We start from the raw sequence: 13,583 nt of genomic DNA, 5'->3' as shown, positions 1-13,583 counted from the left end.
TAAACCTGACAGTCACATCCTTTCACTTTTGCTGTATTCTTTCAGTCCCGTGGCCCAGCCTTGGTTCTACAATTGGGTGGGGCTGTGGGTGGACAGGGTTCAGGGGGAAAAGCATAAATATCAGCAAGTGGAATCATTGGGGACCAGCTTGGAGGCTCACTCTCACAATATCCAAAATGTCCTACAGGGAGTTTCTGTCGTGGCTCATTGGAAACAAATCTGACTGGCATCCATGAGGACGCAGGTTCGATCGCTGGTCTTGCTCAGTGGGTTACGGATCCTGTGTTGCCGTGAGCTGTGGTGTAGGTCGAAGATGCAGCTCGGATCTGGGGTTGCTATGGCTGTGGTATAAGCAAGCGGCCGCAGCTCCAATACAACCCCTCTGGGAACCTCCATATGCCAGGGGTGCAGCCCTAAAAAGCCAAAAAAAAAAAAACAAAAAAAAGTCCTACAATCTTTATAACGGCTTCCATTCATTTCTTTTCTTTGTTTTTATTTTATTTTTTATATTTTTTGGTCTTTTTAGGGCTGTACCTGTGGCATACGGAAGTTCCCAGGCTAGGGGTCAAGTTGGAATTGTACCTGCCAACCTACACCACAGCCACAGCAACACAGGATCTGAGCAGCGCCTGTGACCTACACAAAGCTCACAGAAACTTCATATCCTTAACCCACTGAGCAAGGCCAGGGATTGAACCTCTGTCCTCATGGATACTAGTCAGGTTTCTCAGCACTGAGCTACAATGGGAACTCCTGGCTTCTGTTCATTTCATGTACAAGACATAACCTATTTTTCTCCATCCTAGCAATAGTTATCTGGTCCTTCCCTGTTAGCAAGCAGAGCTATGGCTATTTTCCTACTGATGATTTCCTTTCCTCACAGGAAACTTGTGGGGATTGAGAGAACTATGGCATGTGCCTGGCCCACTGCCTAGAACACAGAGTAAGTGTGCAATAAATATTTATGTCTCCCTGTATGCACACTGGTCATCAACAACTATGTATTAAATTACCTTTGTTGGCTTCATGAACATTTATTGGGCCAGTCACTGTGCTGAGCTAATCTCTCAAAAACTGTGAGGAAGCCATTAGCAAGAATATGCTGATTGCTTTCAGTTTCCTCAGACAAGAATCCAGCAGTAATGCTGGATGGGAACATGAGGCCCTTTCTTGTTAACCCTCCCCATAGATGAGGAGACTGAGCTTGAATAGGGTACATTACATGTACCTCACTCAGATCACACAGTTCATAAATGACAGGGCCAGATCTAAAACCTGTTTGTTCAGTTCTGTGTTTTTAATCTATGACGTTATAATTTACAAAGAAACGAACCATTTTAACTTACAGACTCTGAAATAAGTAAGGCTTTATCCCTCTGTTATGACTTAGGAAAGTTGAAATTATGGAAGGTAATCAGGTCAGCCAGGAATCGAGTGTTCTGACCCACTGTCTGATGTGCTGCCTGCCACACTGCCCCAGTTCACTGCAGGGTGTGGTCCTGATCATTTATACCCAGTAAGCAGTACCTTCAGGACATGCTTTTAATTTTTTTTAACTAAAGTATGGTTGATTTATGTTGTGTCATTTTCTGCTGTAGTGTCTCAGTCACACATGTATATGTATTCTCTTTCCCACATTATCCTCCATCATGTTTTATCGCAAGAAACAGGATAATTGTGCTATACAAGAGGACCTCATTGCTTACATTCTAAATGTAATAGTTTGCATCTACTAATCCCAAACTCCCAGTCCACCCCATTCCCTCCTTCCTTCCCCTGGGCAATCACACGTTCTCTCTTCTCTATGTCTGTGAGTCTGTTTCTGTTCTGTGGATAGGTTCATTTGTGCTATTTTTTTAGATTCTACATATAACTTATATCATATGGTGTTTATCTTTCTCTTTGTGACTTACTTCACTTAGTATGAGAACCTAATTGCATCCATGCTGCTGCAAATGGCATTATTTCGCTCTTTTTGATGGCTGAGTAGGACATACTTTTTTTAATTAAACATTTGGTTTTGTTTACGTAGCAATAGACTTCAAAAATCTTTTCTTAGCCTTTCAGAGTCAGATATGAAGTTTCTTTTTCTAATAACTTAAAATCAGCTTAAATCTTAACATGTTTAGTAATTAAGAATAAGAATATATAACAATTTAATATCTTACAGACACTATGAATACAACTGTAATTAAAGCTCACTAGCTGTTGTTTCAGCCTTCTCATAAAGTACTAATATTAGAGGGAGGCAGTTAAGGAATGTACAAAATATGTCCAGGAAATGACATAATAAAAAGCTATTGACTCCAGTTGAGGCAAGGATGCTGAACTGGCACTTAGGGCTCTGCCCAACAACATCATTCCATACCAAGCAGATAGTACATGTCAGTCAAGAGAGCAGGTTAGATACGGGCTCTTGGAGACTGGGGAGAACTGGAACGTCTGGGTCCTACCTGAATGAAACAAAACTTTGAGGCCATCATGAATAGATCCATGAGCTGATCTCATCTATAGTTTTTGGACTTCGTTTGGCTAGGCATAGAAATTGTTTACCTTCAGAAAAGAGAGACAGTAGGAAACTGAAATCCGAGAAACCCAGACTCGATGACATTGACCCAAAGATAATGGGAATATTTAAATTCAGAAAAGGGGAGGCCATGGTTGGCTGATTGATTAAGGAAAGCTTACTAGTAGAGAAAGGACTGATCTGAGCTGTAAAAAAGCCCAAATCCACAAATGTGAAGAAAAGGGCATGATTGTGGAGGAGACTGAAGTGGCAGCCTACTCAAAGCTGATGGCTTTCACAGCATAGGCAATGGATTAAGGTCCTTTGTTCATTTGGCAAATGTTTATTAAGCACCTACTTTGTTCTAGGCATTATTAGGTACTGAGGATACACTAGTGAATAAAACCCCGCAAAACTCTTTGCCTTAGTAGAGCTTAAGTAAGATGTTAGATGTTATGTGCTACGTGTGCACATGTATGCATAATTAATGTGTATGTATACATACTATATGTTATGGGCTGGGAGATAAAATTGGGAAGGGCAAGGTCTGGATTTCAGTTCTAAGTTTTATCATCTGATTAGGCCCTATTGAGAAACTGATAATTTGGTGAATGTTTTTAACCCTGGAAACAGCCAGCTAGAGCCTCTGAGGCAGAATCATGACTGGCATGTTGGGAACTGAGGAGTAGGTGAGTGGGTTGGGGCCTGGGTGAGCAGGAGGAGATAAGAGGATAAAGTCAGAGATAATGTCCTCCTGGCCACAGAATTCCCAGTACTTTCCTTTTACTCTGATTAAAATGTGGAATACATGCAAAGTGCTAGTGTGATCTTCCTTACATTTAAGTGGGGATCAGTCTATCTGCTGTTTATAGAGAATAAATTTAAAGGTTGCAGAGTTAGAAAAGGGGAGACTGGGAAGGAGGCTGTTAAGATAATCTACATGAGATGGTGGCGGTAGGCATGGAAGTGAAGATCAGTGGTCAAGTTCTGGGTAGATTTTAAAGGTATTGCTAATAGGATGTGATTTTAGAAAGGTTTGTTGTATGTTATAGCAAATTAAGGAACAAGAACAGAAAGTTAACTTCATACTTCCCCAGAAGAATTCTTTTTAATGTTGTTTTCTGCTTGTTCATAGTAATTCACCTCAGTACTGCCTGTCAAATGATTGACTCTCTTGTTAGATGTGCACCTTGATGTTACAAGTTGTTTTTTTTATAATGGCCAAACACGAAGTATATCGAAGTTCCCACGCCAGGGACTGAATCTGTGCTGCAGCTGTGGCGGTGCTGGATCCTTTATTTTTTTTTTATTTATTTATTTTTGTCTTTTTGCCATTTCTTGGGCCGCTCCCACAGCATATGGAGGTTCCCAGGCTAGGGGTCCAATCGGAGCTGTAGCCACCGGCCTACGCGAGAGCCACAGCAACTCGGGATCCGAGCTGCGTCTGAGACCTACACCACAGCTCACGGCAACGCCGGATCATTAACCCACTGAGCAAGGGCAGGGACCGAACCGCAACCTCATGGTTCCTAGTCGGGTTTGTGAACCACTGCGCCACAACAGGAACTCCAAGTGCTGGATCCTTTAACCGACTATGCTGGGCCCAGGATCTAACCCTTGCCTCTGCAGTTTGATTCTTAAATTGCTGCTCAACAGTGGGAACTCTGTTATGGGTAGTTTTATTTGAGATTAAGAAAGCTATATTTAGCAGGTTTACTTCTGAGTCAAAATAGATGTGGCCTCAGGCAGCAGGCACATTACAAAGAAACAATGACCAGTCACAACTATTGTGCAGACTTTCCTTTAGGTTTCTGCCTCCAAAAGCACAGTTAGAAGCAGAAAGATAAGAGTTGTGTTATTTGTTTTTCCAGAGGTTTAAGAAGGAATGAATATGTCTGGTTTTTTAATGTAAGTAGATGTCTGGCAACTGACATAAAACCTTTCAAAGAAAGGTGTGTTTATTTACTTCAGTTCCGAGGCCAAGTAGTCAGAGGCTTCAAGACTCAGCTGATATTTCAAGCCCTCGGCAGGGTAAATGGATTTTTGAGCCCCACCTCCTTTTACTCTTTCTCACCCCTCCCTGTTTTATGCAGATGAAATTGGGAGAAGAGCTCTGTGTGAATTTCAGCTGCACTTGCAGCTGTGTGTGCATTTGGGGTCTTGGTGTAGAAAAGTGCCCTTGTTATGTTCCAGTTCCGCTTGGATTCGACTGCTTTATACACACACAGTATGGGAGTGAAGGGGAAGAGGAAGGCAGGATTTGAATGCAGTGGAGAATGGGGGTGTCTTCAGATCGCGGCCACAGGCAGCTTTGTATGGAACTGGGTTCCCTAGCGCCAGATTGGATCCTTGAAAGAAAGTGAACAGATTCATCAATGCTCTATTTACTTGAACAGTTTACACTGTTGGGTTTAGCTATTGGGACTTTATATATAGTCCTCAGAAATAGAAGAGAGAAGAATACCAGGTTATCTGAAGCATGTAATAACTTGGGCAATTTGGCTATTTTGTGATTACAAAGGTCTTTGTGTGATGAAAGTTTTTTTCAAGTGATAAGTGAATAAATTAAAAAATGTCTTCTATCCTCAATTTCATTCCTAGGAATAATCACTGTTAATAGTTTTGTGTCTTCCAAAACATTTTCAGTGTGCACATAATGTTTATGCATGGACACAAAGGGTTTATTTTTTTAATATAATTGACTAGTTATAAATATTGTTGCCACTTTTTTGTTTTGTTTTTACTTGTGTATCTCAGACATAACCGTACATCAAAAATAATACTTTAGGAGTTCCTGCTGTGGTGCAACGGTATAGGCAGCGTTTCTTTAGCACCAGGACGTAGGTTCAGTCCTCAGCCCAGCACAGTGGATTAAAGGATCCAGCGTTGCTGCAGCTGTAGTTCAGGTCTAATCTTTGGCTCCATATACCACAGGGTGGCTAAAAAATGAGGGGGAAAAAATTTAGTGATACACACATACAGTTTTGATTTCCAGATGTAGAATCACTGGGTCAATGGCTTCATGAATTTCACGTTTGCTCAGTATTATCAGACTCTCCTCAAAAATTCGCAGTTCACATTAACGTTCGATTGCCACAAAAGTGAATGCAGTCTTCATTTGGATTCAACAACAATAGGAATCCATAACAAGAGAGGTATTTATTTGGGGGTGGGGGGCAGATTGTGACTATAAGCTCTATTGCATGTGCTCTAAAGCAGAAGTGTCCTCCTGGAGTCAGGTAATTGACCTACTGTCTGGACATTGCTTTCACTCCAGAGGACCTATTATTCCACAGTGGATCTCAAGCTTAAAATGGGTTTGTTTGTTTGTTTGTTTGTTTGTTTGTTTTAGGGCCACACCCACAGCATATGGAGGTTCCTGGGTAGGGGTTGAATCGGAGCTGGCTTATACCACAGCCACTGCATCTCGGGATCCAAGCCACATCTGTGACCTGCATCACAGCTCATGGCAATGCCTGATCCTTAACCCACTGAGTGAGGCCAGGGATCAAACCTTTGTCTTCATGGATGCTAGTCAGATGTGTTTCCACTGAGCCCTGATGGGAGTTCCTAAACTGGGTTCTTTTTAGAGTGTGTGTGTGTATATTTAATTACATCCTTTAAAATTTTTCAGATTACTTTTAATTACCTTCTGTGTTTTGAAATAACAAATGAAGCTCAAGAAGAAATTATTATTGAAGTTAGTTCATTTGTAGACAAGGAAAATAGGGCAGATTTTTTTTTTCCCAAGATTAACACCTTGATGAGAAAGTCAGTTACCAAAGAAAGGATGGATTGGTTTAAAAAAAAAAAAATTCCCTTGAGAGACACAAAATCTTCCTCCAGTAATGGTTCAGCTTTTTGTTTTATTTATTTATTTATTTATTTATTTATTTATTTATTTTGCTTTTTAGGGCCATACCTGAGACATATGGAAGTCCCCAGTCTAGGGATCGAGATGGAGCTATGGCTGCTAGCGTATACCATAGCCACAGCAAAACAGGATCCATAACCCACTGGACCAGGCCAGGAATTGAACCCACATCCTCATGATTACTAGTCAGATTTGTTTCCACTGTGCCACAATGGGAATTCCCAGTTCAACTTTTTAAAAAGCAGATCTTTTGAGAAGTTCTTGCTGTGGCACAGTGAGTTAAAAATTCAACTGCAGTGGCTCATGTTGCTGAGGAGGTGCAGGTTCAGTCTGGCTGGGCACAGTAGGTTGAAGGATCCAGCATTGCTGCAACTATGGCATAGGTTGAAATAAAATATAAGCAGATTTTGATCTATATTCTATAGTTCTTACAGGACTTCAGCCAAGCTCTTCAGACCATTAGCGATTCAATAAGAACATAGGTTGAGGTTCTTTTCTGGCAATCTGTTTAAGTCTAACCTCAGCAAAGTGCTAAATTTCCTGGAAAGAATAATTGGAAGAAAGCAAAACCCAAGACTAATGGTTAAATTATTTAGATTCCTTTTCTTTTAGTCTGCTTCTTACTTACGCTATCTCACTGATTAGTCATCTTGCAGAGCTGGACTTTCAGAGGATTCTCTTGCTATTTACATCTTGTAGCTCTCCTCTCGTTTTGAAAAAAAAAAAAGATAAGATGAGCCAGTCTTTAGCCTCTTCAAGTTAGCCATAGAAAGTGAAGAACCCATGCCAGTCTGTAGGACTATGGTAGCACCGTGCCTTCTCTGTCCTGATAACCCTCAACTACACACAAAAGTGTTCCTTTCAGGTCTCCTTCTCCCAAGGGACACTCTGTAAGCCATCTAACCAACACCCAGGACATAAGCTTTACCATCTGCTCTGTTTGCTCTCCTCCTCACCTGGCTGTCCGTCTTGTCTCTCTACTATGTCCATGGCTTATCTTCCCAGACCCAGTCCAACTTGACATTCCCCACTTGCCACTTCCTAATAGCTAGTGATGCTTCTCACTAGGTTCCAAGGGACCTTTCCCTAAGCAGCTGTCTGCTAAGAGCCCAGATTCTGAGCTAATTCTCATGCATATTCCATCTAGATTTTGCTAAGGATAGTATGCAGTGTTTATCTGTAGAACTGGCTACTCCCAAGAGCTAAAATGTTACATTTCCTTAATTTACCAAATGCCTTGGACTAGTGCTCTCCAACAGAAATACACTGTGAACCATATATGTAATTTAAAATTTTCTAGTACCCACATTTAAAAAGTAATAAAATTGTAATAATTTATTTAAGCAGATATAAGCATACAATATTATTTTAACATGTAATCAATATGGGAAATTATTTTTTTTCATACTAAGTCTTCAAAATTCAGCCTGTATTTTACATTTACAGCACATCTCATTTTAGATTAGCTGCATTTTAACTGCTCAGTTCCTTCTGACTGCTGTAGGAATGCCTCCCCATGAGTAAGATCTTGCTTTCAAATGGTGGGATAGAACATTATAGAAGAGAAATAGTGCTGCTAACCTTCCTTATGATCTTTATACTACTATCTTCTAGAACTCTGTGTTTGTTTTTTTTGTTTTTGTTTTTGTTTTTTGTTTTTGTTTTTGTTTTGCTATTTCTTTGGGCCGCTCCTGCGGCATATGGAGGTGCCCAGGCTAGGGGTCCAATCGGAGCTGTAGCCTCTGGCCTACACCAGAGCCATAGCAACATGGGATCCGAGCCGCGTCTGCAACCTACACCACAGCTTATGGCAACGCCGGATCGTTAACCCACTGAGCAAGGGCAGGGATTGAACCCGCAACCTCATGGTTCCTAGTCGGATTCGTTAACCACTGCGCCAGGACGGGAACTCCCCTAGAACTCTGTGTTTTTATTTTCCTTTATACTCAAGTTAATTTTCTTTGTCAACCCTGGGTTTCAATTAATTTTGATAGCATTTATGGTGGGCTCCATTTTTCTGATTACTGCCAGGCAGGTGGTTTCTGAATTCCCTGGCACATAAATTAATTATTTCTCTGTATTTTAATTTGGGTCCCAGGAAAAAATTATCTTGCTTATAGTCTTCAAACAACAATTCATGCAGATTTTTATTTAGGCATCTAATATATGCTGTGAATATGTCACCCAGTATAATTTTGGGTACTCAGAAGCTAAGATTTACGGTGGCACTGCCAAAGTTCTATATAGAAAATGTGTATTTTTGCATCTAAGGCCACGCCCACTCATCTAGAAGACTTAAATCAGGTGTCACATTCTAAAATAGAAACCAAAAGAATTACATACAGAAGAGAGCACCTGGAAATGTTGGTTGGACTAAAATATTAGTATCTGAGGGACTATTAAAAGGAAAAGAGAGACTTGTTGTACCTGGGGAAGAGTAAGGCAGTTGAAGAAACTATTTTTTAAACATCTACATGCCTGCCAAACAGAGGGAATTACATTTGTTCTGGGTCCAATAGCCCCCACTGGGTGACAGTTACAAGGAAAGGCAGAACTGTATTTAACATAGAGAAGAACTTGACTTCATGCTAGTCAAGAAATAATGCCTTTTTCTCGCACTGATTGTTGCAGGAGGCGAGGTGGCTGTGTAACTGATGAGGTGTGGGGAATTTAGGCATCATGTTGATGTCCTGCCTTGGCATCCAATCCTGAGAGCCTCTCCGTGATGTCATTTCTCTTCCCCTTTCTTTTCTTAACAGTTAGAACAACAGAGGCAGCAGTTGCTTACTGAACGCCAGAATTTCCACATGGAACAGCTGAAATACGCTGAGTTGCGAGCCCGACAGCAAATGGAACAGCAGCAGCATGGGCAGAACCCTCAACAGGCACACCAGCACTCAGGAGGACCTGGCTTGCCACCACTTGGAGCAGCAGGGCACCCTGGCATGATGCCTCATCAGCAGCCCCCTCCCTACCCTCTGATGCACCACCAGATGCCGCCACCCCATCCACCACAGCCAGGTGAGAAGAAGGCCTTGCTCACAGTATAAGGTGGGGTTGTACCTTGGTACAGAGCATCAAAGGGGCAAACCACAGTGTTGGTGACTTCTAACTGAGACAGTTCAGAATATCCATTGTCATCCAGGAAGTTGTAGGCAAATGAAATGGTTTTATAGCCAAGACCACATAATGCCTGCCATTTTCTCTTTCTAGGTTCTTCTTAGCATGATGCCTTTTCTTGTATAGGTCAGTAGTGTATCCCCAAGTTCCTTAAAAACTCATCCTTGGATTGTCTACACTTTTTCTTTCCTTTTTTTTTCCCCACTTTTTTGCCCACCCTGCAGTATATGGAGTTCCCAGGCCAGGGGTCGTATCTAAACCCCACTTATAGCAATACCAGATCCTTAACTGCTGGGCCAGGGATCTAAGCCGCGTGCCAGTGCTTCCAAGACGCCACCAATCCCATTGCACTACAGAGGGAACCCCAACGCTACACTTTTTTTAAAAATAGACATTTTCAAAGATAGACATATGCAAAAAGAATAATACAGTGAACTCTTAAGCTGCAGCTTCAGCAATAATCACCCTTTCTGCCATTTTTCACTTTTTGCTATGGAAATCTTCTGCTACAGACAAAAGTAGAGAAAATAGTGTAATAACCCTCCAGATACCTACTGAACAGCTTCAAAATTATCAATATTTTACCTTTTCCTGTGGTTGATTTCTAGTTTTCATGCCATTGTGGGCAGAGAATGTGCTTGAAATAATTTCTGTACTCTTAAATTCGTTGAGCTTAGTTTTGTGCCCCAGTATGTGGTCAGTCCTTGAGAATGTTCCATGTGCACTTGAAAAGACTGTATATTCTGGGTTTTTTGGATGTAATGTCCTAAAAATATCAGTGAAGTCTCACTTTTCTATTGCGTCATTTAGGATCTCTGTTACCTTATTGATTTTCTGTCTAGAAGATCTGTCCGTTGATGTGAGTGGGATGTTAAAGTCTCCTACTGTTACTGTATTCCCATCAGTGTCTCCTTTTTTGTCTGTTAGTATTTGTTTTATGTATTTGGGTGCTCCTATATTGAGGGTATATATATTGACGAGTGTAATGCCCTTTTCTCGAAGGATTTTCCCCTTTAGAACTTTGTATATATCTTACCACTCTCTTTTGGCCTATAGTGTTTCTGTAGAAAAATCAGCTGATAGCCTAACAGGTTTGGTTTTTTTTTAAGGTTTTTATTGTTTCTATTATAGTTGATTTACATTGTTCTGTCAATTTCTGCTGTACAGCAAAGTGACCCAGTCATACATACATATATATATATATATATACACACATATACATTCTTTTTCTTATGTCTCCATCCTGTTCCATCACAAATGACTAGATACAGTTCCCTGTGCTCTACAGCAGGATCTCATTGCTTATCCACGCCAAATGCAGTGGTTCACATCTACTAACCCCAGACTCCCAGTCCATCCCACTCCCTCTACCTCCCCCTTGACAACCACAAGTCTGTTCTCCATGAGTTTGTTTCTTTTTCTGTGGAAAGGTTCATTGGTGCTGTATGTCAGATTTCAGATATAAGTGATATCATGTGGTATTTGTCTTTCTCTTTCTGACTTACTTCACTTAGTATGAGAGTTCCATCCATGTTGCTGAAAATGGCATTATTTTGTTCTTTTTAATGGATGAATAGTAGTCAATTGTGTATATATACCACATATTCTTAATCCATTCATCTGTCAGTGGGCATTTAGGTTGTTTCCATGTCTTGGCTACTTGTATAGTGCTGCAGTGAACATATGTTTGCATGTATCTTTTTCAGTGAAAGTTTTGTTTGGGTATATGCACAGAAGTGGGATTGCTGGGTCATATGGTAGTTATATATTTAGTTTTCTAAGGTACTTATGGGGGTTCTTACAATCAACTCTTTGTTTTTCTCTTGCTGCCTCTAGAATCCTCTCCTTATCTTAAACTTTTGCCATTTTTATTGTAATCTATCTTGGTATAGGTCTGTTTGGTTTCAACTTATTTGGGGCCCTCTATGCTTCCTGTCTTTGGATATCTGTTTCCTTCTTCTGATTTGGACGTTAAATGTCTTTAAATGTTTTCATTTGGGAGTTCCTGTTGTGGCTCAGCAGAAGCAAATCCAACAAGGAACCATGAGGTTGAGGGTTCCATCTCTGGCCTCACTCAGTGAGTTAAGGATCCGGTGTTGCCATGAGCTATGGAGTAGGTCACAGGTGCAGCTTGGATCTTGCGTTGCTGTGGCTCTGTTGTAGGCCGGCAGCTGTAGCTCCAGTTTGACCCCTAGCTTGGGAACCTCCATATGCCAGGGGCTCGACTCTAAAAAGACAAAAAAAAAAAAAGTTTCATTTGTTTGAATTTGCTGATAGTTTTCTTCCATCTACTTTATTTTTATTTTTCAGCCACACTTGGGACATGTGGAAGTTCCCAGGCCAGGGATCTGCAGTTTTCTGGTGTGCCACTCAGGAACTTCCTCTTCAATTTATTTTAATATGTTAACAATTCACCCTCCCTTTTTTGCCTTTTTTTAAATGCCATTCATGTGTTAAAGAAATCAGGGTTTTCTGCCTATGGCTGTGCCCAAAAGGGCACTCAAGGTGCATATGTCATTTCACATATCCCTCTCCCTGCCTCTCCTCCCTCCCAGCATCTCCCATAAATAAACCAGAGGGTGGTAATGGATATTTTAGCAGGTTCAGGTTCACATTTGGGAGCATGGGCATTTTTCCTGTAATGTCAGTTCTCTCTTTGTGATATCAAGATTGGTCAGTGGTTCTGGTGTTGTTAGGCTGACTATCTGTTACATAGCTCCCAATTAGACTTGCTAAAGGTTTTACCCACCGTTCCGAATGGCTTCCTATATCAGGTTTTTTCATCAAGTATTGCAAAATGGTAAGACTTCTAAATTTATTTATTGATTTATTTATTTATATTTTTTCTGCACTTATTAGCAGTGACTGTTTTATTTAAAAAAAAAAAAACTTTTGTTTACTAATTATTTATTTATCCTGAAAATGAGTCCTTATAGGAAAAGCTGAATAAATGCTTCATTCTTTCCCTTTGTTTATCAGTTACCTGAATAATGGGTTTTCCTCCTTGAAGCAAACCCCCACAGTCTCTAAAGGTGACCAAATAAGGGTTTTTTTTTCTGTTGTGTGTGTATTTTTTTAATATTGTGCTTTATATCTTTTTTTTTTAATGTGTTTCACTCTTGTGGACATTATTTTTCATGCTCAAAATCATCCATGGTGCCCTCTCAAATTGTCAGCTATTTACCAAATTTGAATCACCTTGGAAGTTGACCTCAGAAAACTTTCAAACTTAACTACTAACATCATTAAAACCTAAAATGTTACCTTTAATTTCGTCATCCCTTTCCCTGTCCCAGTATTCCATCCCTTCCTAGAAGGCAGGATATATGGCTGTGTGCTGTGTATTATATTGCTCTTATAGCAGTCTTCCTGTACGATTTTTATGAGTACTTTATAGTAACATTCCAAATGCCTCCCAGAGCCAAAGTTGGTGCTCTCTGGTGTAGGATGCAAGTTCCCTAGCCAAGGCATGTAGAAATGAGCTGGGATAAATTTTTTTTTTTGTCTTTTTGTTGTTGTTGTTGTTGTTGTTGCTATTTCTTGGGCCGCCCCCGCGGCATATGGAGGTTCCCAGGCTAGGGGTTGAATCGGAGCTGTAGCCACCGGCCTACGCCAGAGCCACAGCAACGCGGGATCCAAGCCGCGTCTGCGACCTACACCACAGCTCACGGCAATGCCGGATCGTTAACCCACTGAGCAAGGGCAGGGACCGAACCCGCAACCTCATGGTTCCTAGTCGGATTCGTTAACCACTGCGCCATGACGGGAACTCCGAGCTGGGATAAATATTGAGAGACACTTGGAAGGCTGAGAAGATCCCAACATGACTAAACCTCAAATGACAGAATTTCTAAATATTGTGGAAATAACCAGGCATATTTGCCCAGGGAAGCTGTGACTGAAAAAACTATGATCTGCCAACTACCAACATGATTGTTTTAATTTACAGTCCAAAACATGTTTAGGTATTAGTATTTATTGAATTGACTCAAAAATGGGGCTAGGTTGACTTTCATTGAAAAGCATTTTTTCTCTGTCTCTCACACACTCTGTTGTTTTGGGGTTTTTTTGTTTTTTGTCTTT

The 13,583-nt window shown here is 40.8% G+C and overlaps 1 protein-coding gene across 2 annotated transcripts in view; it reads left to right on the top strand.

The window, feature by feature from the left end:
• Nucleotides 1–13,583, top strand: part of SMARCC1 (SWI/SNF related, matrix associated, actin dependent regulator of chromatin subfamily c member 1) — a 168,365-nt gene that overhangs the window by 137,989 nt on the left and 16,793 nt on the right. For both annotated transcript variants that reach the window (XM_047772896.1, XM_047772905.1), the window contains exon 26: nucleotides 9,140–9,401. In XM_047772896.1, the coding sequence (XP_047628852.1) occupies nucleotides 9,140–9,401 (262 nt within the window). The remainder of the gene's footprint in view (nucleotides 1–9,139; nucleotides 9,402–13,583) is intronic.

Source organism: Phacochoerus africanus, chromosome 1 (assembly GCF_016906955.1).
Source record: "Phacochoerus africanus isolate WHEZ1 chromosome 1, ROS_Pafr_v1, whole genome shotgun sequence".
Lineage (NCBI taxonomy): Eukaryota > Metazoa > Chordata > Mammalia > Artiodactyla > Suidae > Phacochoerus > Phacochoerus africanus.
Note: the sequence above shows the minus strand (reverse complement) of the source record. Positions and strands in the feature narration are given on the sequence as shown.